Below are 22543 nucleotides of genomic sequence, written 5' to 3' on the forward strand. Positions count from 1 at the left end.
ACAAGTCCAGGCTCTTTGGGAATGCCAGCTGTTGTGCTCAAATGCTGAATCCCTGTGTATCTGTAAAGCTCATTTATCACTGAAGGTAAATTAATGTGTGGCTTGATGCGGCTCTTGGTTTGTAGGGCACCTCAGGACCGGACCCGACTACTGTGTTTGTGGACATGCGAGCCCTGCGACACGACAGGTGCGTGCTGCCCCTCACACTCCGCGGAGGGATCATTCACTAACTTCAGGCGCACAAACTACAGACGCACAAACGACCATCTCAGTGTAGTGATTTGTTGGAGCATCATTCACTAACTACAGACGCACAAACGACCACCTCAGTGTAGTGATTTGTTGGAGCATCATTCACTAACTACAGGCGCACAAACTACCACCTCAGTGTAGTGATTTGTTGGAGCATGATTCACTAATTAACTCAGAATCATGGTATGGCCTTAGTGTAGGTATTGGTGGGGTTGTTTGTTTATCCATGCTCTGATCTGTGCATGACGTCAGTGGCACTTTGAGCTCACAGAACACATGGGCAGCTATAACACTGGGTTAACTCCAGGCTTGGAATTTCACCATTCTGGGGGCAAGGCCACTTGGCCTTCAGTTGGGCATATTTGGTGGGGGGCACAAAGGCCACATGTCAGGGCACCAAGGCCAAAGTTAACTAGTAGTTTTATAGTAGGCTATAAAAATGATCAAAGTTGTATTTAGCCTATTCACTGCAGTAGACCTGCATCACTGTATGAAACATTACAAAAACATGAAATGAAAACATGACATATTACATAGAACTGTAAATCATCTGACTATCTAATATTTACAGATATCTAGGCTATATATAACATTTATTTTATATTTGGCCTGTTATGAAATCATGTATTGAACAATTTAAACACATTGTAAAACTTAAAGCCCAAATTTGGAGACATCCATGTATGTCGAACTTCACTGCAAATTCAAAACTGGATTACTCTGGAACGGCTAACTGTACAGGGGACTGCTTTACACCTTTGTGTTAGTTAAGGTCTCCTGTTTATTCTGATATATGGGTTGTCATGTGTTAAAAGAAGGGTTCGAAGTAGCCTATTACAATCGAATGGGTATGGAGATCATGGGACGAAAACCTTCAGTAGAATGTATGATTAAATTGAATTATATTATTTACTTTTCTCATGAACCGCTCAACACAGCAATTATCGGCTAACATCGTTTAAAAGCTGAGAAAAAGCTCTTTCATGTGATACGTGTGATGTCTGTGTGATGAATAGGCTACTTCATGAGTAGTTCAACTGAGAATGGGTGAATTTGGACGACTTTCTTTCTTGCACTGCCACTTTCTCCACTGCGTAAATGACTAAATTAATTTGCGCCAGTGAATGCTAAGATTATTTTGACAGGCCACAGGCTAAATAAAAATCGCTATTAGTAGGACGCAAAGCAGAATATTGAAAGAAGGGGGCACCAAGGCCACCGTGGCCTGTAAACCTCTGATTTTCAAAGGGGCCTCACGGCCAACGCAAGGGGCTACGACGGCCATGGCCGTCGTGGCCGCCGTGAAATTCCTACCCTGGTTAACTCTCTCTTTTTTTCTCTGGAATGATGTCTTAGAAAGGAGCTTTTCATGATGCATATTTCATGATTTCTTCTCTCCCATCCAGAGTTCGACTTGTTGAGAGGGGATCACCTCACAGCTTACCGCTCATGGAATCCGGAAAGGTGAGTCATTTTAAACAGAACTTTTCTGGCATCCAGAAAGTAACACAGAGAGCTCAGAAATGAACAGGTCTTTTTTTCACACAGATTCTGCCTGGTGTTCGGATCATTATTGCCAATCCTGAGACGAAAGGGCCTTTGGGTGACTCACACCTGGGGGAGGTGAGTCGGCGCTTACGTCTGACATCATGAAGACCCACACAGTCTCTTAGAAATATTGTAGTCATCATGCAGGAGGTGTAATGTCCTTTAGCTCTGGTTGTCTAATAAAATATTGAAAATATTTCAATTGTATTATATTATACTGTACATTGTTATCAATACTCAACGGTCATTGACTGCTGTTCAGGTCCTCGATTCCATTTGGGCGGTAAAGTTTTCCACTCTTCCTGATGTGAAGCATCCTGCTCCTAATAGTTTTAGCACCCTACAGTGTGGCCTTTGAGCTGGCTCAGCTTCCTGACAAATTGGGTCTGATAATCTGCTGAAATTTGTCAAGTGTGCAAGTCTGATCCACCATAATCTACATTCCGCTTTCCGACACACCCATCAAACCCCCAAGCCCTTGTTGACTCCTCTCCAAATATGGCACAGATTTTACCATAAAGTCCAGTGTTCATGTCTTTGGACCAAATTGCTTTTGGCCAGCAGTCTTGAGGTTTCCCCAGATGCTGGTTGGCTCTGATTATTGTTCTGTGGTCACAAAAGTAACTCATTCCTTGGCATCACTGCTGCCACTTTGTTTGAGTACGCCCGTATTTTAAGCTTTATGTCTTTATTTAACTGCGATTCCATCGTCTCTCCAGGGAAGCCCTTATGTGTCGACTTTTGTCACTTTGGAGGAAAGCCAAATGGACCAGATGCAATCACAAATGCTCATAAATATTCCCCCTACATCCATCAGATTTGGGTACACAGTGCCCACAACGGCAGTGGCTACTTCACCGTGTACGGCGACGAGGCACTCCAGTCAGACCACTTCACCTCGCGGCTCAGCTTCGGGGACACTCAGACGGTGTGGGCGCGCACCGGCTACCTGGGCTTCCTGCGCCGGACCGAGCTGACCGACGCCAGTGGAGGTACCACAGCACGTGATGCTCTCAATACAAACAGACATGCAGTTATATGACATTAGGCCACACCAGGATAGCCTCAAAATATTCAGAACAAATGGTGCTGATGTGATTACTTACAAAAAGGCAGGTGCACCAACAGCAGTTCACAACAGTGAGAACCCTCTTCACCATATTGAAGTGAAGCAATAATGTCTAAGGCATTAGGGCACTTTGAAGGGTGGGAGGGAGCCAGGCCACTCACATTTTACAAGTAGAACTCAAACAAATTTGCTTTATGTTATAAGATTAATATCTCTCCACCCAGTCATCCAACCCCTCACTTACTGTACCAACTGATTACATTTGTGTTCTAGACCTATTATGAGAACATTGATAATTAAATGATAAAATATCAATATTCTTTACCTAAGATGATATGACTTATTGTTTTGGAGAGCACAATCATCCTAAAAATAACCACACAGTAAATAGCTCAGACCATGTGACTGCATAAATGGGAGTGGTAGTTCAGTGTTTGGTTTTGGATATGTAATTGTTTGTTTAAATATTTAGCTCTTAGTTAACCTGCATTCAGTTCTTACATGTACACTTCTGTATAAATGGTCACACGTAGCCTGAATTACTGAATATTGATGGATTAAAATTCAGTAAAGTCAGTTCAAATCAGAAAACCTGATTTTGTGTAGGATTCTTTATTGGTAGCGAATAATCAATCCTTATTAATAGCTGATTAAATGATTTTCAGGAGCATGATATAAAATGATAAGTGCATTTGGTATTGCTGAGGCAAACCGTATAAAGTTGGACGATTAATCCGCTGTGGTCAGTAGTCTGACCGTGTGCTTCTGTTGTTTGTCCCTCAGAGAGGCATGATGCCCTGTATGTGGTCGGGGCCCTGGACGAGGCCATGGAGCTGCGGGGTATGAGGTATCACCCCATCGACATCGAGACATCCGTCATACGCACTCACAAAAGCATCACAGAATGGTAGGTTCCTCTTTTAAAAGCATCAATTACATTTTAAATCAGGGTTTACATGCATGTTATGTGAAACGAAAGTTGATGTTTCTACATTTCTAGAACTAAGCTAAAATCAGGTGTATGTATGACCACTCTTTGAATGGGTCTGAAGTTATCTACAGAGATCCACATCAATGACCCTATCCTGCATTTTGTCATTAGCTCAAGGAACATCTTCATAACTGCACAGCTTTCTGAATGACCGTGTCAAATGTGCCTGTGTATCCACAGCGCGGTGTTTCCCTGGACCAACCTGCTGGTGGTGGTGGTGGAACTGGAGGGCTCGGAGCAGGAGGCCCTGGACCTGGTGCCACTGGTGACCAACGCCGTCCTAGAGGAGCACTATCTGATCGTGGGTGTGGTGGTGGTGGTGGACATTGGCGTCATCCCCATCAACTCGCGCGGCGAAAAGCAGCGCATGCACCTGCGGGATGGTTTCCTGGCCGACCAACTGGACCCCATCTATGTGGCCTATAACATGTAGCTTGTGTATGGATGTGTGTGTATGTGTGTGGTGAATGAGTATAGGTGTGTGTATGTTTATTTTTTATTTACGCAAGACTGCAAATGACCTCTTGGGTCTTCTTCAGGGGAGAGACAGAGAAAAAGGAAGAGAGAAACCCTATCAAAGAGAAACTAATGGGAACAGAGGATCATTGGCAATGTTGAATATTTAAAGGAGACAGGTCTTGGATGGGAACTGCATGGCTTTGAAAAAAAAGAAAGAAAAGGCTACTCCTGTTTTCCTCTCTATGGTGGAAGAAGAACTCTCTCCCCAACCCCCCGTTGTAAAACTTGCTTTTTTGCTTGTTTTGAATATTGCATTTTATTTTTTTGAGAGAAAAAAACAAACAAACTGTGTGTGGCTGTTTTCATGTAATGTAACTGCTGGCGTTAAATTTTTTAGTCAATGTAAAGGGTATTTTTGAGTCAATGGCTATATATATATATATTATATATATATAAAAATATATATATATATATATATATATATATCGACATACCGTGGCAAACTGTGTAACTTTATGTTTGGTAGTTTTATTTGAAGTAGCGTGTTGAAAGTATACACGTAACAAAGCAAAACTTACCCATTTGGTTCTTTCATGGAAGAGGAGGTACGGAAAAAAAGGATCTGTATGTATGTTGAAACCATTCATCTGCAAAATTTGACATTCTGATTTTTGATCTCTTTAAATGTACTTGTCCCTCCCCCAATTGGCTGGGGTGCGAAAGACCCCTGCATTTTCGATTCCTCCATGTTTAATATCATTGTACAAAGCTTAGGGTAAACACAAAGTCCAGTTGATATTGTGTAATTATGTACAGAAAATAGTTCTTATTTATTTTGTTCTTTTTAGAAGTGTGTGAGAGAAGACATTTGAACATGTTTTCCTCATTAAATATTGCTAATATAAAAAAAACAAAGCATTGTATCATCTTGAGTGAGTAGTATCACATCAAGTATATGTAAAAATATAAATATATATACAAATCTATATAAATATATATACAAAATAAGACCTAGGAATCACCAATGAAAAGTTTCAAATGCAGTACTTCCCACTTGCATGGTGTGTGTCACAGACAAAAGTGAGTTTTGAGAGTTACACACAGACATGAATATCAATCTGATTCCAATTACAATGAATATGGAGAAATATGATAAACCAGATGTTTTAAAAAGGTGAAAAGTATGATGAATGCAGACAGAAAATGTGTGTTGCTGGGGTCAAAATATCTATGTGTGTGTGTGTGTTTCTTTTAGATGAAAAAGTCTATCATTATGCCCTTATCGAGTGATAAAGAATCTTTAAAAATGTGCCTGGAATTCTGTTTACACTCTGCTTTACATAATTCAAATTCGCATCACAACCTCATATGCTGTGAGTTGCTAATTTGTAATTTTTTTTGTTCTGTTTTAACCATCATTGATTTCACTATGCCGTCCATCTCATTTCATGTATATTCCTTTTCCAGGAATTTTTCTTATTTATTTTTTACATTTTTGTTAAATGTTTCATTAGCTTCTGTTAACAGATTATCATTTGGGAAAGGAAAAAACAGAGTTGAACTGATAGCATATTTTAAAGATGTCAGAATTATGCGGTGCTGTAATTCTAACTAGATCCAAGAGACAGCAGCTCCAAGATATTTATGACACAGGTCTGTCTCCAAAATCACTGTGCTAGTAGTCAAGGTGACATGTGGCATGTAAACGTCTTGTCTAATGTCGCTGTAGCTACATGGTCTATATTCACCAATGATTATATGGAAATGTCTTACTTGTCAAAAGCTCTCCAGATCTCTCATTGATAGGGTTTTTTTGGCAGTAGGCTTTTAAAGAAAGAAATATCTGAAATAACCACTTTACAGAGGGCAGTTCTCCCAAAGATGAATAGTAGGCTAAGGCTACTCGGTAAAACTAAAAGAAATAACAATGGCAAAACTAATGTTTATTTATGTGTAGCTACATCAGTTTCATTTTGTTTGTGTTTTTTATAGCCAACATCAGTCATGGGAACAACAATTAATTGCAGACACCTGGTGGTCATTTCTTCTGGTCACCCTCCCGTGAACCAGATTCTGTTTTTCTGTGGTATGTGGATGACAACATGGTGGCATTGTTGATTATTGGGATCTTGCTGCAGTCAGTGACTTTCGCCATTGGGATGAGCTAAATTATCAAATGAAAAAATGTCAAAACCCTGTTTCCTATTTTCCCCCTTTTTCTAGTGTGATGGAAGTTTTTAAATATGGGAACTGGATTGAGACCTAACCATAAGGTCAAAATGCAAATGTTTTCTTTCATTCTGTTGAAAAAGACAACAAACGAAAGTCTTAACATATGTGTTTGATAGCATTAGTGTTGTCATTCCCATACAAAAAAAAATACAGAAATGTTTTCCCGTTTTTGAAAAGAGAAAAAAAAAGGTGCACATCATTTCCGACCTGTGACGTTATTTCCTTCTTTGGTTGGAAATCTAGACTTACTACGTGAGAGAGTCTGCATGGTGTCTGTAAATATTGTTGGTTACATTTAAAAGAAAAAAGCTTAAGAAAAAAAAGAACAAGATTTATTTTGTATGGTGCAGGTGTGTTTTAAATTCTGTTTTGTACACATAAAAAGTATTCAATGACACTTTTATAGGAGCCTGCTTCGGCCAACCTTCACAAAATATGGTGCAATAAAGTGCTTTGATTGGTAAAAACTGTGATTTTCATTCAATGTAGATGCAAATCTACTGACTTAACTACGGGATGTTGTATCCTCGTGCAGAGACACCCTAAAATAGATTTTCAAACGCATTGATACCTGTGGATGATATGTTTATTGTACCTTGTACATATACATAGAGTACTATTACATATGTAAATGCAAGAGGGGGAATCTCACAGCGAAATGTCAGATAGGGGGAAGACTGTACAGACAGATGCATATAGGGGAAGAAAAGGGGCGCTACTACCATGTCGCAGGCTGGTGGGTTGTGAATACTCTTTTCAGTAGTCATTTCTCTTCCCCACATAAATATTAACGAAATTCTGTTTAAAGTTTAAAAAAAAGTGGATTGGATCCAAAGGAATTAAAAAATATATATTAATTAAAAAAAAGATGAGAAAAAACTAAAAGTGGAACATCAAGGAAATGTGAAACAAAATGAAAGCCAAAGTAAGAAACGTTTAAAGAAAAAGAAAGATATACAACCCACTTTTCATGCAGACGGGAATACAAAGAGTTCCCCACCTTAAAAATCACAAACTCATTTTTTTACAGATTGAACTTTTATAAAATACATAGTTAATGCATTCATGAAATGTACATATGCTACTAACGTGCAAACGGCATCAAATGTTCACGTTTAGTGGCAAACATTTATTTACATGTAGTGCAACGGTGAGGTGGGAGAGCAAGGGGTGGGATGGGGTGGTCTGGGGTTGGGTGGGCGGCAGAGTGAAACCAATAGAGCAGGGGGGGAGCTTTGGCTGTACAGTCTACAGGCACAGCGGACACACACCCAGTGCTTCACACAGAGACAGAAACTAAAGACACCCGCGGAGGAGCCTGTGCAACATCGATGGACAAGCCGAAGTGTTCCCGCATCTTGGCTCCCTCCCCCCAATGGCTCTGCCTCAACGGACTGACTCATGAGCCGCAGTGACCATCATCAGTTTCCACATGCCATAGTCCTCTCCGTGTAGCCCAATACATGATCCAATTGCATCAACAATTTCAATTCAACTGTTTAACCAAAAGAAAAGAAAGAAAAACGGGCAATTCTTTTTTTTTAAAAATCATTCATTTACTAGTTGGTGTCAGTTACACTGGTCCACCCGCAGCCTGCTGCTACTTTGTCATGATTTAATCTGTAATCAGTGAATGAGTTTTTAAAAAACATGATGGAAAAAAAAAGAAGAAAAAAAAAGAAAAAAATCACACTTTATCTTTATGACCTGACAGGAAAAATTAGAACAGAAAAAGAACTGTAGAACCATCTCGATTCACAAGCAGAGGAAGAATACACAAGCAACACTAAAATTAGGATGTATTATACAAATCTAAAAAATAAAATAAAATCACTGTACACTCAACCTCAGCAAACAGTTCGGAACATCTTTCCAGTCATGGAATCCAAAAGAGATTATTTTCATTAAATTTAAAAAAAAAAAAAAATCATGTTTAAATGGGGACATGAAATGTGCATATTCAGACATGGAAGATTGTTTTAGCTTGTTTTTTTAAAGGCAGGTGAACTAACCTGCCATCATCACCCTGTTCCCAAAACTGTGAGATCACAAACCATTTAGGAAAAATACTATTTTTACAAACATCAAAGTCAATGTTTGAGGCAAACATTGCCCACCCTACAACAAAATTAAAATAAATCCCCCACATACATTTGATCAAAGATCATCTTGCACTGAATTTTCCCCCGACTACTTTTATGGCAAGCAAAAGGCATTTGACTTTTCTTCGCAAAGGAAAAAAAAAAAAAAAAAACTTGTTTAGATTGAGTAAAGGGATTTAGCCAGGGTTAATGAGATGTTGAATGTTGAATTTGCACCTTTTCATGATTACTGTTAAAAGAATGGGACAGGAGCCCGTTTCACCCATGCTCCACACGCCCATCTTGTCCACACTCGCCACAAATGTCTAAAAGGTCTTCCTCGCTCCTGTGACCATGGTTTCTTTGAAAGCAACATAGTTGTTTAAAACGGTTTTAAAAACAGCCGCTTCACCTCCCAGGGCCTGGGGACGCCAGCGTTGAGTTGTGGTGGGAAAGGAACAAACCAAATTGCCCAGTCATGAGTCTCACAGTCTTCAGGCGTGCAAAGCTGGGGGCTGTTGGGAGGGCTGGGGCCTGGGGTGGGTGGGAGATGTTGATGGGGGTGGGGGCGGGGCAGTCGGCGCGGCTCATCTCTTCCTGCGGCAGGTGCGCTTGTGGTCGGCGTGCCAATGTTCCTGTTGACACTTGATGGAGCAGTAGGAAGTGTTCCAGCAACAGTGGTACATGGCCTCCTCTTCACAATTGTAGCACTAAGGCAGTCAAAGACAACATCAAGACGTCACATTTCACATTTCACTCATTTAAGGAATCTTGTCAACTACTCTGAGTTCCAGTGAAGGGCTGATGCTATGCATTATGGCAGTGATAAGTCTTGGTAAGTCTGTGTTAAGTCTTACAACTCATTTAACAAAAATTAAATGAGATTGTCAACTGCGTGTACAAGACACACCCGTTAGCATGCTAACAAGCTTTTATCAGAGCCAGCTGTGCCACTGCTTCTAAGGTTCTCGCAAAGTTTAGGATACTAAGTTTTTCACCACAACTCCTTAATGCTACTTTAAATTAATTTTATCCCACTTACCCCAAAGATAGTAAAGAATTCTAAATCAACCTTTAAAAGACTTTTAAACACTAGTGCTAGTGTCCTGGATTACTTATCGCTTTGCCAATCTGGCTCTTTATTGCAAGGCTCTTTAAAATACAAAAAGTCATTGAAGTCATAACAAACTCAAAGCCAGACACATCTTATCTATGCAGTGATCTCAATAATACCACCAGAGGCAAAAATAGTTCAACGGTTTCTTGAACACAGAGGCAGAGGCACATGTTTACTTCTAGTAACTCTGACAGGAAATATGTGCATTAGACATAACTGCCTCTCAATCTATACTGCCTAATGTCTATAGCCCATTGCTAAGGCAACCACAAAATCAGTGGTGAAAACCATCGGCACATCAGAATTACTGATAGCAATGGTGTTCTCAGATGCATGTTAGCAGCAGCATCTGGCTTGGTTATGAACTAACAGAGATACAAAGCAATGATGGGTATGCCATTATCTTTGAGAAATGTTCAGAAAACTACAGCTTCTGAAGAATGGGCAATTGTATGAAACATGTTAAATATCCTCTGGCCATGATGAGGACTAGACCATTTCTTTCATATTATTAATGTTTCCCACAATACCTCTAAATATAAATCAGATGCTGTAGGCAACACCATCAATAATAGCAGGCCTACAAAACATATCAAAACCAAATGTATAAATGAATATAAGTGTATAATAACATTCGCTTATAATTATGTTTTTTTTTTTATTTTTACAGATATTTTTACAGCTAGAAACTTAATTATGATAAAAAAAAAAAAAAAAAAAAAAAAAACTTACCACCACCCCCATTAAAGATACAAATAATATTTGCTTCTTGTAAACGGCAACATGTCCACAATCTCACAATTTTTCAACCCTGGTTACAGCCCTGCTCTGAATTATGAAAGCTAAATGTGACTCCTCTCTGTGGCTATGTTAATACCACAATACAAACTTAAATAAGAAACAACTATTGGATCATCATTCTCATGTTTTTCTCTGTGACTCACCCACTGCTTCTTCTTGGTCTGGGAGATGAGCTGCTTGTGCTGGTTCACCATCTTCTTCATCTCCTCCATCAGCTCCTCTTTGCACTTCTCCTTCACCTGCTTGCACTTCCTGTCCATCTCCGCCTGGCCGCTGGCCACTGCCTTCTGCACCGCCTGCCTCTTCTCTTCCTCCATCTCCGCCCGCAGCTGCACACGGGGGGAGAACAGGCCACATGAGACGCCTGACTGAATAATCTCAGACGACACTGAGCTCTTAAATCTGCCCTCACCAGGCAGATGCAGTTATTAAAATGTCATGGCATTTGTCTGTACTTGTGACTTTAAACAAGATTGAAAAAGTATTACAAGCATGCAACAGATTCTTGTGCCAGAGAATTTCACACAGTTAGAAAACTGGCCAGATCATCCATCACCTCACATTAAATCACCACTGTTTTCATTAACTGCCCCCGTGTATTAAGCTCATAGGTAAAGAAATCTTGCCGCGGCTAATAGTTGGGAAATTACGGTAGATTATTGTCAATCGTTATTGTGCCTGTGTGGGTCCAGGAGGGTTTTCCCCTCACCTTCTCTGTGGCCTCCTTGATCAGGCGCTCGGTTTCGCGCTTGTTCTCCGACTTCATCACCTCCTTGACATCGTTGAAGATCTTGGTGTATTTGTCGTGGCACATGTTCTGGCAGCTGCTCTCGTTCACCGTCTGGGTGCTGCGGTGCTGCATGCGCGGCCCGGACGACGAGCCCGAGGAGGTGGAGGAAGAGGAAGACGAGGGCCCTGTCTTGCGGGTCTGCGTGGAGACAGACAGGCGCTCGGGCTGGTGGGGCGTCGCCGTGGGGATCTCCTGGCTGGAGCTGACCGCCTCCATCTCAGGCTCAGGCTCCTGGAGGAAGACAATCACCCAACAATTCAACTAAAAAGGCAGTGACTGGTACAGGGGCCTTATACCTTATATATATTGGGGGGGGCAATTGAATTTGAAATTCACTTTTACAGAGAAAAATAAAAATATGACTTTTTTTCTAGTGGCTGCCACTCGTTAGTGCAATAGAAGTACACTAAATTAATTATCAATATGTGCTGAGCGGGAACCTATTAATGCTACAGGTAGTCACACCGTCGGCAAATTAGTCGCCCGCACAGCCACGACGCTACCACTGTATCTTTCCAAGCTCATGCAATCGTGATTCATATCACAATTTAAAACTAATGTTATAATACCATGTCACAGCAGGCCAGTGAAAAAGGAAATTGTTAACTCAACCTGAGTCAATGGATGGATGGATGGATGGATGGATAGATAGATACTTTATTGATCCCCAGGGGTTTTGAAGTTGCTGTAATATCATTGCAATTTTGACCTAATTTAAACTACCTCCACTGCGTTGCTGGAGATGAGAGTCAGAATGTAGCCTACTCCACTCAAAAATAATGATCTTTGCCCAACTAACTTATAATAGGTTCTATTGTTATAACGGAAGGCAAAAAAAGCTATTTCCTGGCAAAACTGAATGACTGACTGCTATTGATGTTTGACAGTTTTACTCTCCGCATTTCCCTGTTCACTTGTCACTCTAATCACAGCTGGTTCATTCATTATGACATTATGCAAGCATTAATGTTACGTTAACATTATTAATTGACGTTCTTATTTCCTCATGCCTTCAGAAAGACAGCTGATACACGGTGATACATATTTTTCCACAGTAAAAAGAATAATATTGAGGGGGACAGCTGGGTATTTTCTCAGTATTGAGGGGAACACCCCTTAAAAGAATGCATGGTTACACCCATACAGTGTCTAAAAAACTGATTTTTTTGTTTTGTTAATCGTTGTGAGTGTGGATGCAAGTGGCAAGAAAACAGATGAGTCTGCAGCTGTGAGAGAACACTCACAGGACTCATGTAAAATATTAATATGCATACAGAATGTATATATTATACATATATACACACATACATATACTGTATATACATATATGTATATAATGTAAATTATAAATATAAATATACATTCATAGAAATATAAAAGGAGATTCTACTAAATGTTGTTTGTGTCTGCACTAGAGCTGCAGTAAATAACCCATGTGTTACGTAAACAGATGCAAGATTAATGATTTTTTACACAATGCCCATTTTCATGAGAGCAGACAAGTGGGACTGAAAACCCCATCCTGTGAAAACATCCACCTGTGGATTTTTACAGATGAAATCAGGCAAAAATGTGAAAGGCGCGGGTGGGACTGGGACATCGTTTTGCAGAGGTGGAACAGGATATTGAAACACTGCTCATAATCCTTTTGATGTCACCCTGATGTCATGCTAATTAACTGAAATATGACACAGTAGTGTCAACTCTGAATGTGCATTAGCGTGATATATAGTAGCCTATATATATGAAGGTTTTTACAGAGGAAAGTAAGTTTCATTTCAATGTCTTGTAAATCATTTTAACAAGTTCACAAATTACACTATCTCTTGTTATTTTCTTCTCTGCTTCAGGCAACTATGTGTTTTATAAGGACATGCCAAGCTTTCAATCACAGCAATCACGCACACAAACAAAGATTCATGTTGCAAACAAACATGCATTTATAATCAAGGAATTTAGACACACACACAGTCTCTCTCTCTCTCACACTCACACACACACACACTCTCTCTCTCTCTCTCTCTCTCTCTCACACACACACACACACACACACACACAAACACACCTCCTCTTTGGGCTCAGGAGGTTGATTGCGACGGCTCTTCTTGGCCTTGGGCTCCTGGTTAATCTTCAGCTGTGATGCACATAAAAAAACATGAGAAAAAATAGTCACGACTCGCTGCAAGTCTCTGCTATATACAACATTTACACACCATCTTTAACCCACACATCTTCTTTTATTCAACCCAATATTTACACTGGGGACTAGTCATCACATTTAGGATTCAGGGGTATTTCAGATACGGGGATGACGACAGTGCTTGGCTAACGTATCTTTCTAATCGGGCTTAATTAAGCGTGATCAGCCTATGAAATTCCTGACTGAGTCGTCAGAGGAGGTGTGACTAATGACCCCTTCATTTCAGTTAATAAAAAAAAATTCATCCTGTTCCGCGCATAAATCGGGACTCTGTAATTACACCGCAATATGAGAGATATGCCGTCTGCCGAAAACCCATTTTTATCCCAAGCCAAAGCCGAAACACAGATCCCCGTAATTGCTGTAATCATTCTCTAAATGGCAGCATAAGAAACAAAGGGTGACAACACATGTGCAATTCCACCGAGCAGCCACCAGATGGCGCCCAAGACAGGAGTCTGCCACAGCAGCAGCAGCAGCCTGTGGCCCCCATACCTGCTCATTGCTGGTGGAGGAGATGCTGGACTCTGCCTCGTCTAGCCGCTCCTCTGGCCGCTCGTCGCCCAGGCCCTTCCAGGAGCGGCCTTCGGTCATGAAGCGCTGGTGCATCTCCAGCTCCTCGCAGGCCTTCTTCCAGCTCGAGCTGCGCTTCACCTGCAGCTGCTGCGCATTCACCGTGATCGGCTGGATGTTGTCTGCCGGGATCCAGGCCCTGGGGCAAACGCCAACAGATGTCTTTATCCAAAGGACTTGAGAGTGATTAAGTCAGAGTAAAATTAGGTTTCTGCTCAAATCAAAGGCAGTGTTGAATAATAATAAGTGGTGAATAATAAACATTTTTTTTGCTATACATCTATCTCATGGTAATCTCATCTCCTGGTAATTTCATCTCCAGGCTTAATTATCCTGGCAATTTCTACAGGGTCCAGGAAAGATGAAAGATGTGTTTGCCACCTATGAACCCTCCATTCATTTAGAATGATCACAGAGTCAACTTCTTTCATTCTTCAGCACTTTCCTAAGTACCGTTGTCCCAGCCTTTACCCACCTGTTGACATGTAATAATGGCAGGACTGGTGGGTATTTGACTGTTTGACACATATGTGTGGATGTGGTTGCATGTCTGGATGAATTCAATGATTAAAGGAAAATTCCGGTTTTTAGCACTTTAAGTTCTAGTTCATCCTTTTTTGGATGAACTAAAGTGGTGGATTACCGAAATTTTGACGATTGGTCCTGTCTCCGACTTTTTTCTGACTTCGCTTTGAATTGCCTCAAACATGTCCTAAAACAACCCTTAACGCTCGCTTTTTCAAAACTGTGCAACTCACCGAGTGGTTAGTGGTGTTCGTTGATGTTCCAAAACAAGTAGCGTGGCGAAATACAGTTTCTGTCGCCTTTTATTTGGCATTTTGTAAAATCCCCATTGATTTCTGTCATTGCACGTTGATATTACTGCGCCACCGCCTATGCTTCAGGTTCAAATAATGAATCATACATTGCTCGATATATTTGCTTTTAATAGTCAACGAACTCCACTAACCACTCGGTGGGTTGCACAGTTTTGAAAACGAACGTTAAGGGTTGTTTTAGGACATGTTTGAGTAGCCTACTACAGTATGCCCATTGCCAGCCACCCTGAGAAGTGAAAAGGCGATTCAAAACGAGTCAGAAAAGTCGAGAGGACCAATCGTCAAAATTTCGGTGTCTACCACTTAAAGTGCTAAAAACCGGAATTTTCCTTTAATAGATAGACAACCACATTGGCGTAGGAAATGTGCTCGAGAAATGTTGATAAATGTTGATACACCGGAACTGCCCATCCTCCACCACTCACCTCTGATGCTGATAGCCGAAGAACCTGACATCCACTTGATTCCCATCTTTCTGCATGACCTTTGCTGGCCAGTAGCCAAAGCCTTTCATGCGGGCCCACACCAACTCATGAGTGGGAGTCTGGAGGACAAAGGGGACCTCATTTATTCAGAGGCACACCGAGACAGACAGAGACAGACAGACAGATAAGACAAGCCTGGAGGAGGATGTGTGTTCCAGCCAGTGGGTCAGACAACAGCACAGTGCTGATACTCACACAAGGGTAGCAGAACCAGTTGTCCGGCCGCGCATTGGAGAGGTAGAAACAGTTTTTACACAACAGCAACTCATTTAACTGGAAAAGACAGCAGACACACAGAGAGATTTGGACTCGAGAGCACACCCTCGCCAGCTGAAAAATCACACAGAGTCACAGTAAAATGCTCTATCTGACTTGGTTATCGTGTGCCCACTCACAACGTACCTCGTGACACGTGTCGTTGTAAAGCATTCTAGCAATTTCAGTCTGATCACTGTGCCCTGTAAACAAAAGTCACCACTTCAGATCAAACCCTCACACAAGAACAAAATAGGTTTCTAAAGTTACTATTCATAAAAACAGGTGTATTTGAGGCGTGAAACTTTAGGTGGAATTTTAGGACATTACAGTACATGTTTATCAGTGAAATTGGAACAAAAATCTCACTGAATAAAGAAGAAAAGAGGATTTTTAAGAAGTGGAAAGGAGGGATAGGAAAAAAGATGCACAGAAACAGTCATGTCGCTTTACAAATGAACAATCAGTTATGACATGTGTGGTGTGATAATTGAAAATTCACAAATAACAAATGAGTTTTCATTTGCTGATGAACCGCTTCTCCTCACCTCCAAACAGGATGGCTGTGTTGTGGACAATGAGCTGAGCATCTGCCTTAAATTCCTCAAAGTTCTTGTATTTACCCTCTGTGATGTTCTGCAGAAGAGATAAAACACAGCTTCACATCTGATGCTTCTTAAGGGCATTAAAACACTACCTCCTTGTTTAGAGATGTGATGGAGGCTTCATACAACTTACCTTCTACAACCTAGCCGTTAATATAAATAAACAGGGTGTGGGCAAAGGTAATCATTAACACAGTCTCAGTACATGGAGCTAAATATTCAAAGCTTGACTTTGGGTTCTGTAGTGACATATCTTCATTACTTTGATTCCCCAACTCTATATGATCATACTCTTGTGGAAAAGATCATGTTTAGTTTAACAGCTCTCTCTCTCTCTCATTCTCTCGGTCGCTCTCGTTCCAAGCTTCCTCACCTCCTGAACGTTTTCCACCTCCATCTGTGTGTGGATGAGTCTTCTGTACATGGGCTGCTTTGTGTCTTTGCCCTTTTTGTTAAGGTCAACGGCCTAAGGAGAGGTAAATGTCAAAGCAAAAATCAACATGAGACAAACATTAGCTTTAACTCTGACCCTGCTACCTTCATTTTATAGGTACCTATAAAATGCATCTCCTTTATTTTACCTGTGTTAAAGACAAGTCACTAACTTGGCTTAGTTGACAATTGAGACATTTTATTGTTAAATTACAAAACATTTTGTCTTCTTCCTTAGCCTTTAGACTCCTCAATTAGACAGACAACTTTTATACAGTGTAATAAAGATCTTTTCTTCATAGTTCTTAACTACTGATAGAAATGAAAACCCCTTATAAAACTCACCCTTTCTTTCATTCGCCCAACAATAAACTGCAGGTATGTGATCATTTCATGCTTGGAACAGTTCTTCTTCTTGCTACCCTGCAGAACACAATAGAGCAAGAAAGTCAAAACAAACAGTCACTGATCCATAACCGTCTACATGCACGACTGGGCCCAACCGGGCACTTGATCCACAAATTTTACTTGTTAATTTGATTTCAGTTGATTTTTCTGAATAAAAGTTTTGCGGTCTTGAATTTTTAACCATTAGCCACCCTATCTAAACACCCTCGGACACACGCACACCCACCCCTGTCCAGCGCCTTGACCTACCCTGCAGACCACACATTGCCAGTGGGCGCTGCTGTCCCTGGGCCGGTGTTCTTCCGACAGACAGCGCATGTGGTAGACACGGAAGCAGCCGTCACACTCCATGACCTCCCCGGGCAGGTGGCACTCGAAGCAGTACCAGTCGTGGCTCTCCGGCTCCCACTCCTGCAACACAGACCCTCAGGGTAATACACCACCCTCCCGCCAGCTGGGCCCTGCGTCCCTGGCATGGCCGACTTAAGTGGATAGGCGCACACACACACATTCAAACTTGTCTGAGCCCACACACGCAGGCTTGCGGATACACACAGACACACACACACACAGACTCCCCTAATGTATGTGCTGCCTGTCCTGTATTCTGTGCTACAGCTTGATGTATGTATGTACTGTATGTAATAGACTACAGAAGACCTAAATACACGTCTCCTGACAGTCCAGTGAAACCTGAGACTATGTTAGTTTATCTATGCTAATTTAACATGATCAAATGCTATACGACTTCATGATTAATTGTGGTGTATGAAAAGCACTGAAACAGTAGGGTGAACGGTCACTCCAGGGTACCTCTTTACATTGACCTTTTAAGGTGTACACATGGCGGAGAGAAAACAGTGATTTGGGGGGCAAAAATGTCTCACATGCCACACAAGCTCCCTCCCCACCCATCTCCTCCTCCTCCTCCTCTCTCCCATCCACGTCCCCCACTATCAGCATGCAAGGTGCACACAACACACACTTCAACAGCATCCCAAACTACTACCATTAGTAAGACCACATCTGATCACAACTACAGTATGCCCATCACAGAGGGAATTTTGCACTCAGTCTCAGTCTACAATTTTTCCTGTGACCACATACAAGGTGAAAGTACTGCACATTTCGACACACTGTACTTTTACAATGAAAAAAAAAGAAAAGCGTCTTTTGTATATGTGAGAAGGAAACTGCAAAGAGGCAGAATAGTTGATATCTAAGACATTATATTTACAGTAATAAAAACAACAACAGTATTCAGGAGCTGTAATAATACCAAGAAGGAGTTGAGGGCACATTGAGATTATCCCATAAAGCACAGCGATGAAATTCAATGAAACTTGAGTCCATTTATTTATTTATTTTTAAACATGACCTTATTTCAGGATACAATGCGTCAGTGTTAATTTTTTAGTGATTTGTTTGGAAATTGCACCCACTTACAGTGCACAGAATAAATAATAGAATAGACTTTTTAAAAAGCTCCATTGAATCCAAAACTGTGCCGTAAATTGACCACACAGACTAAAAGCTACTGGGATGGCCTTGTTAGTGTAGAGAGGGAGAGAGAAAGAAAAACAAAAAACAAAACAAAACAAAGATAAAAACAAAAACGACAAAAATTAAAATCCAAACATACCTTGCTTCCCTCAGACATCTGCTCCTGTGATAGCAAGTGATCCAAAAGACAGTGTTTTAAATCCTAATCTCTGAATGCACCTGACATGACACACCTGTGCCGACCACACGGTCGCTTACCGGCGGGGAACGTGCTGCGAGTTCGTGAAACTACCACACACAACACGCCCTCTGCTCATGATGTCTACTCAGACACAACACATACACAAATCATTGATATCATCTTGTTTTGAATATCTAAACTAAAATCAAGGTATAAATCACACATGACTGCCTAGAAAGACAATAAAGACTGCCTAGAAAAACCTGGCCTGACAACATAACATTTCATAAGTGGAGCTCCATATCAACTAACAGAAAATACATGGTTCCCCTAAAGGCTTCTGATTTTTCAATATTGACCCTTCTTTTCTCTTGAGAGACAGGGCTCTCGTGTAAAGGAGGAATTTCCCTGGGCACTGATAGAAGGTAACTGTGGAGTACATTGCCTTTAACTTTACAGTTTCACACTGTTCCCTATGACAGCCACCAAATCTTTCCAAATGTGTGATGTAGAGTCTTTATTTATAGTATTTAAAAGTCTTTAGCTGAAAAACTGTGTCATGGAAATTGTGTCTATTCTTGCATGTGTATGTTGCGGAAGAGGTGGAACATTTTTCTGAATGTGACTTGGACAGAGGTCTGTAAAATGGGGAAGGAAGTAGAGGGCCGGACACTGCGCACACAAAAAATGGTTCCTCAGGGGAAAAAGCATATTCTGAAAACCATGTTATGGAAACAAACAGAATCTCTGTACTGGGATATCATACCACTTGCTAAATCCCTACTCCACGCTGGTCTGAAATGAATTTGGTGATGTCAAATATCACCAACATAACTGTACAGCTGAAACACATTTTGTGTTCAGCCGGAGAGGCCCACATGTCCATGATGCTGGTGTTTCAGCTGCACCCACACACACACACCAGCAGGCCCACATGCAATTAGTGAGGACAGAGGGACGAGAGCGCTGAAGGGTAGGATAGTGCCTCACCATTTCGTCCCCTGGAAGCCAGTAGCCTTCCTGCTCCACGCCTGCCTTGGAGCCCTTGCAGCCCACAGTGAGGGTTTCCACCACGAGCCCATCCTTCACTGCCAGCACTAGCTGCCTGGCCGTCTCTTTGGGATGCATCCCATACACCCGGCTCAGGTACCTGCGAAAAAGAAGGAAAATGTCCTCCACTCTTTGTCCACACATTGGAAATGTACATAGTAGACCATGTAACCATGTTTTCTTTAACCCACAGACTCACTTAAACTTAAATCATGGTCATAAGGTAACTAGGTTTTTCTGTGGCACTTCTATGTACCACCATCAAGTCATCTCTTGAGCAGGGTGCAAATGATGTATGATGTAGATAACGCTACAAAACAGATTTTGTGACTTACTTTGAAATCCTGTCCATATTTGCAATTTGCTTCTGGTTGCGAATAACCTCAATGGCCGACCACACAAACTGGACAACTTTGGGGTCGGCCGCCCTTTTTTTCACCACCCGCGCCATTGCTTTTCAGCTCACTGAAAAGACACAAAGAAAGGCAACAATTTGCATCTGTAAGCTTTTCATAACATAATTGAATTTGACACAAACAATTGATAAAATAAAAAACAGTTCTTTTAACAAATTATATTTTGCATTGTCATGTTAATCATGAACACGACCACTTCCAAAAGGAGCACCAGGCAATACACCTTTTTTATTGTCTATATTCTATGACCTACAAATTGTCTTCTCACTGAGAGCCCTTTCATGCCAAATAAATAATTAATGAACATTTCCTCTCTTCTGCATAAGGTTTTAATAATGGCATGGAGTAATCACATGTGGAGAAGAATGCTGAGGAACAAGTCATCTGTCTGAAGTTAGTGTAGTTTATTTGAGAAGCTAACCGTTCTAAGTGCTCTACAGTCCTGAAACATATGGCATTGTTTTTTACAAGTTTTGTGTTTGGTCTTCTAAATTTCAGTAAAACCTCTAGGCTACTCTAATATTCCTCTACCACTGAGCGTGAGAAAGAGCGTAAGAATTAGGCAACAATGTCAGTTTCTGACTAAGCGAAGGCCACGAAAAAGAGCGGCTTGAGCAAGCATTCGCGTCACAACCCACTCAGTCTCGCCGGAAGAGACTACTGGTTCTCAAAAAAACTACATCCACGCTTCCAATATCATTCCATCAGGCAAGGCCATTAGGACACAAAATCCATTACATATGACACAATAAAATAAATTAATGAGCCGCTCTTTCCTTTACATTAAACTTAACATCCAGTATTGTTAGCTGTAGACCTACTTCCACATAAATATCAGGGCTAAGAATGTTAAACGCAATGTTAGTGAGGATGTTCATACCACTGGAATGTAAAGCTACTTTTTTACAACCGAAAGAGACAATAACGCTTCGTTCGAACTTACAGTTACATTGTAGCCCAAGTTGAAACAATGTTGCAGGGCGGAGTGTAAGAAACAAAGAATATACCAGGAGCTAAGGCCAGACATATAATCTTGGCTACTGCACGTAGCCTATGGATTGGGAATAGGCATTATGGTGCATTGACTGAGGGCTATGCATAGGACCAATTGTACATCATTGTTCTCAAAATATACAATATGTGCTCGATCCAAAGTTCACGGATTAAGAGTTAAGCAATGTGTGCACATTTCTGAGCAAAGAAGGGCCTCGGTCCAAATGATTCATTATGCAATTTGAGTGATCTTGGAAACACAAAAGGGATACTATCTTTCTCGTAGGCTACCCTACCCTGTGCTATGCTCTGTCGCCAACAACGCAAAGACGTGTACATAAAACTGTTACAATCAGGGTCTTTTATGAGGTGACAGACATTTATAGATTCACATTTGTACTCGGCATTTGTTTATTGTGGCAGAATCGTTCTATTTCGACATGTAAAAAATGTTCGCGATTGGAGGGAAATCCCTTATCGCCTCACATTCTTGCTAGCAGAAGGGACGCCATGTTGCTACTCCTTTCCCTCAGTTGAAAACAGGACCAGCTACTTGGTTGTAGCTATTTTCTTTCCCTCAAAGCAAATTGTCGAACTGAAGATCACACTTACCGAAATCTTATAGATTAATAATGCCCCGCCTTATATTCTCGCTCAGGTCCTCAAAACAAGGCTGGTTACATTTGTATTTCCGGGAGTTATATGTCAGAATAATGGTTGAGGCACGGCCACAGTTCAGCGCTTCAAGGGGGTAAACATAAGCCAGGTTGGATTTTGTAGATGGGGAACTCTAGTGGCAGGACGCAGAGTTGCGGGTTAGGCTATACAATACAATAGCCTATGCTTTATCTGTGTTAAAGAACAATTGTGATGTTATTAAGGTAAATTATGCTTTTAAGCACCAAGAGAGACATTTGCTTGTTTGAACACCTAGGGTATGACTATAGGCTATCCCCTCCATTCATGTAATTAAAATGAACAGGACCATGCCTTCTGCAAATAGAAATGCAATAAAATAGCCTGGTTCATTTTCGTACAGATAAGCCTTAATCAATCTTTTCTATTTAGCCTACATTCAACATGAAGCTTCACTCTGTGTTTGCAATGGGGAGTTTTCACCAAAAGAATAATAAATGATAATCAAATCCATTACATTATCAGATTATGTTGTTGATTGGCATGCTTGCATATTTGACTCCCAGTAGACTTTGCCTTAATAAAGTGCACATGCTGTGGGTAGGCCATTGCTGAAGACACCTGGAG

General features: G+C 41.0%; 2 protein-coding genes across 2 annotated transcripts in view; one reads left to right on the top strand and one right to left on the bottom strand.

Annotated features, from left to right (window-relative positions):
- LOC125309920 (disco-interacting protein 2 homolog C-like) overlaps positions 1-4716 on the top strand; it is an 87832-nt gene extending 83116 nt beyond the window's left edge. Inside the window, 6 exon segments of the mRNA XM_048267036.1 lie at positions 126-187; positions 1659-1716; positions 1801-1875; positions 2618-2792; positions 3653-3776; positions 4041-4716. Coding sequence (XP_048122993.1) covers positions 126-187; positions 1659-1716; positions 1801-1875; positions 2618-2792; positions 3653-3776; positions 4041-4293 — 747 coding nt within the window. The 3' untranslated portion in view covers positions 4294-4716.
- Positions 4717-7119: 2403 nt separating this feature from the next.
- zmynd11 (zinc finger, MYND-type containing 11) lies at positions 7120-22038 on the bottom strand. The gene is made up of 16 exons (XM_048266532.1): positions 21893-22038; positions 20207-20336; positions 19812-19971; positions 18780-18803; positions 17387-17548; positions 17075-17152; positions 16671-16763; positions 16241-16328; positions 15840-15895; positions 15633-15710; positions 15378-15496; positions 14036-14252; positions 13406-13474; positions 11260-11571; positions 10694-10879; positions 7120-9342 (listed from the first exon to the last, which is right to left on the bottom strand). Exons 2-16 carry the CDS (start codon positions 20320-20322, stop codon positions 9220-9222), a joined length of 1881 nt encoding a protein of 626 aa, XP_048122489.1. The 5' UTR covers positions 20323-20336; positions 21893-22038; the 3' UTR covers positions 7120-9219.
- Between the last annotated feature and the right edge of the window lie 505 nt (positions 22039-22543).

This window comes from Alosa alosa, chromosome 16 (genome assembly GCF_017589495.1).
Source record: "Alosa alosa isolate M-15738 ecotype Scorff River chromosome 16, AALO_Geno_1.1, whole genome shotgun sequence".
Lineage (NCBI taxonomy): Eukaryota > Metazoa > Chordata > Actinopteri > Clupeiformes > Clupeidae > Alosa > Alosa alosa.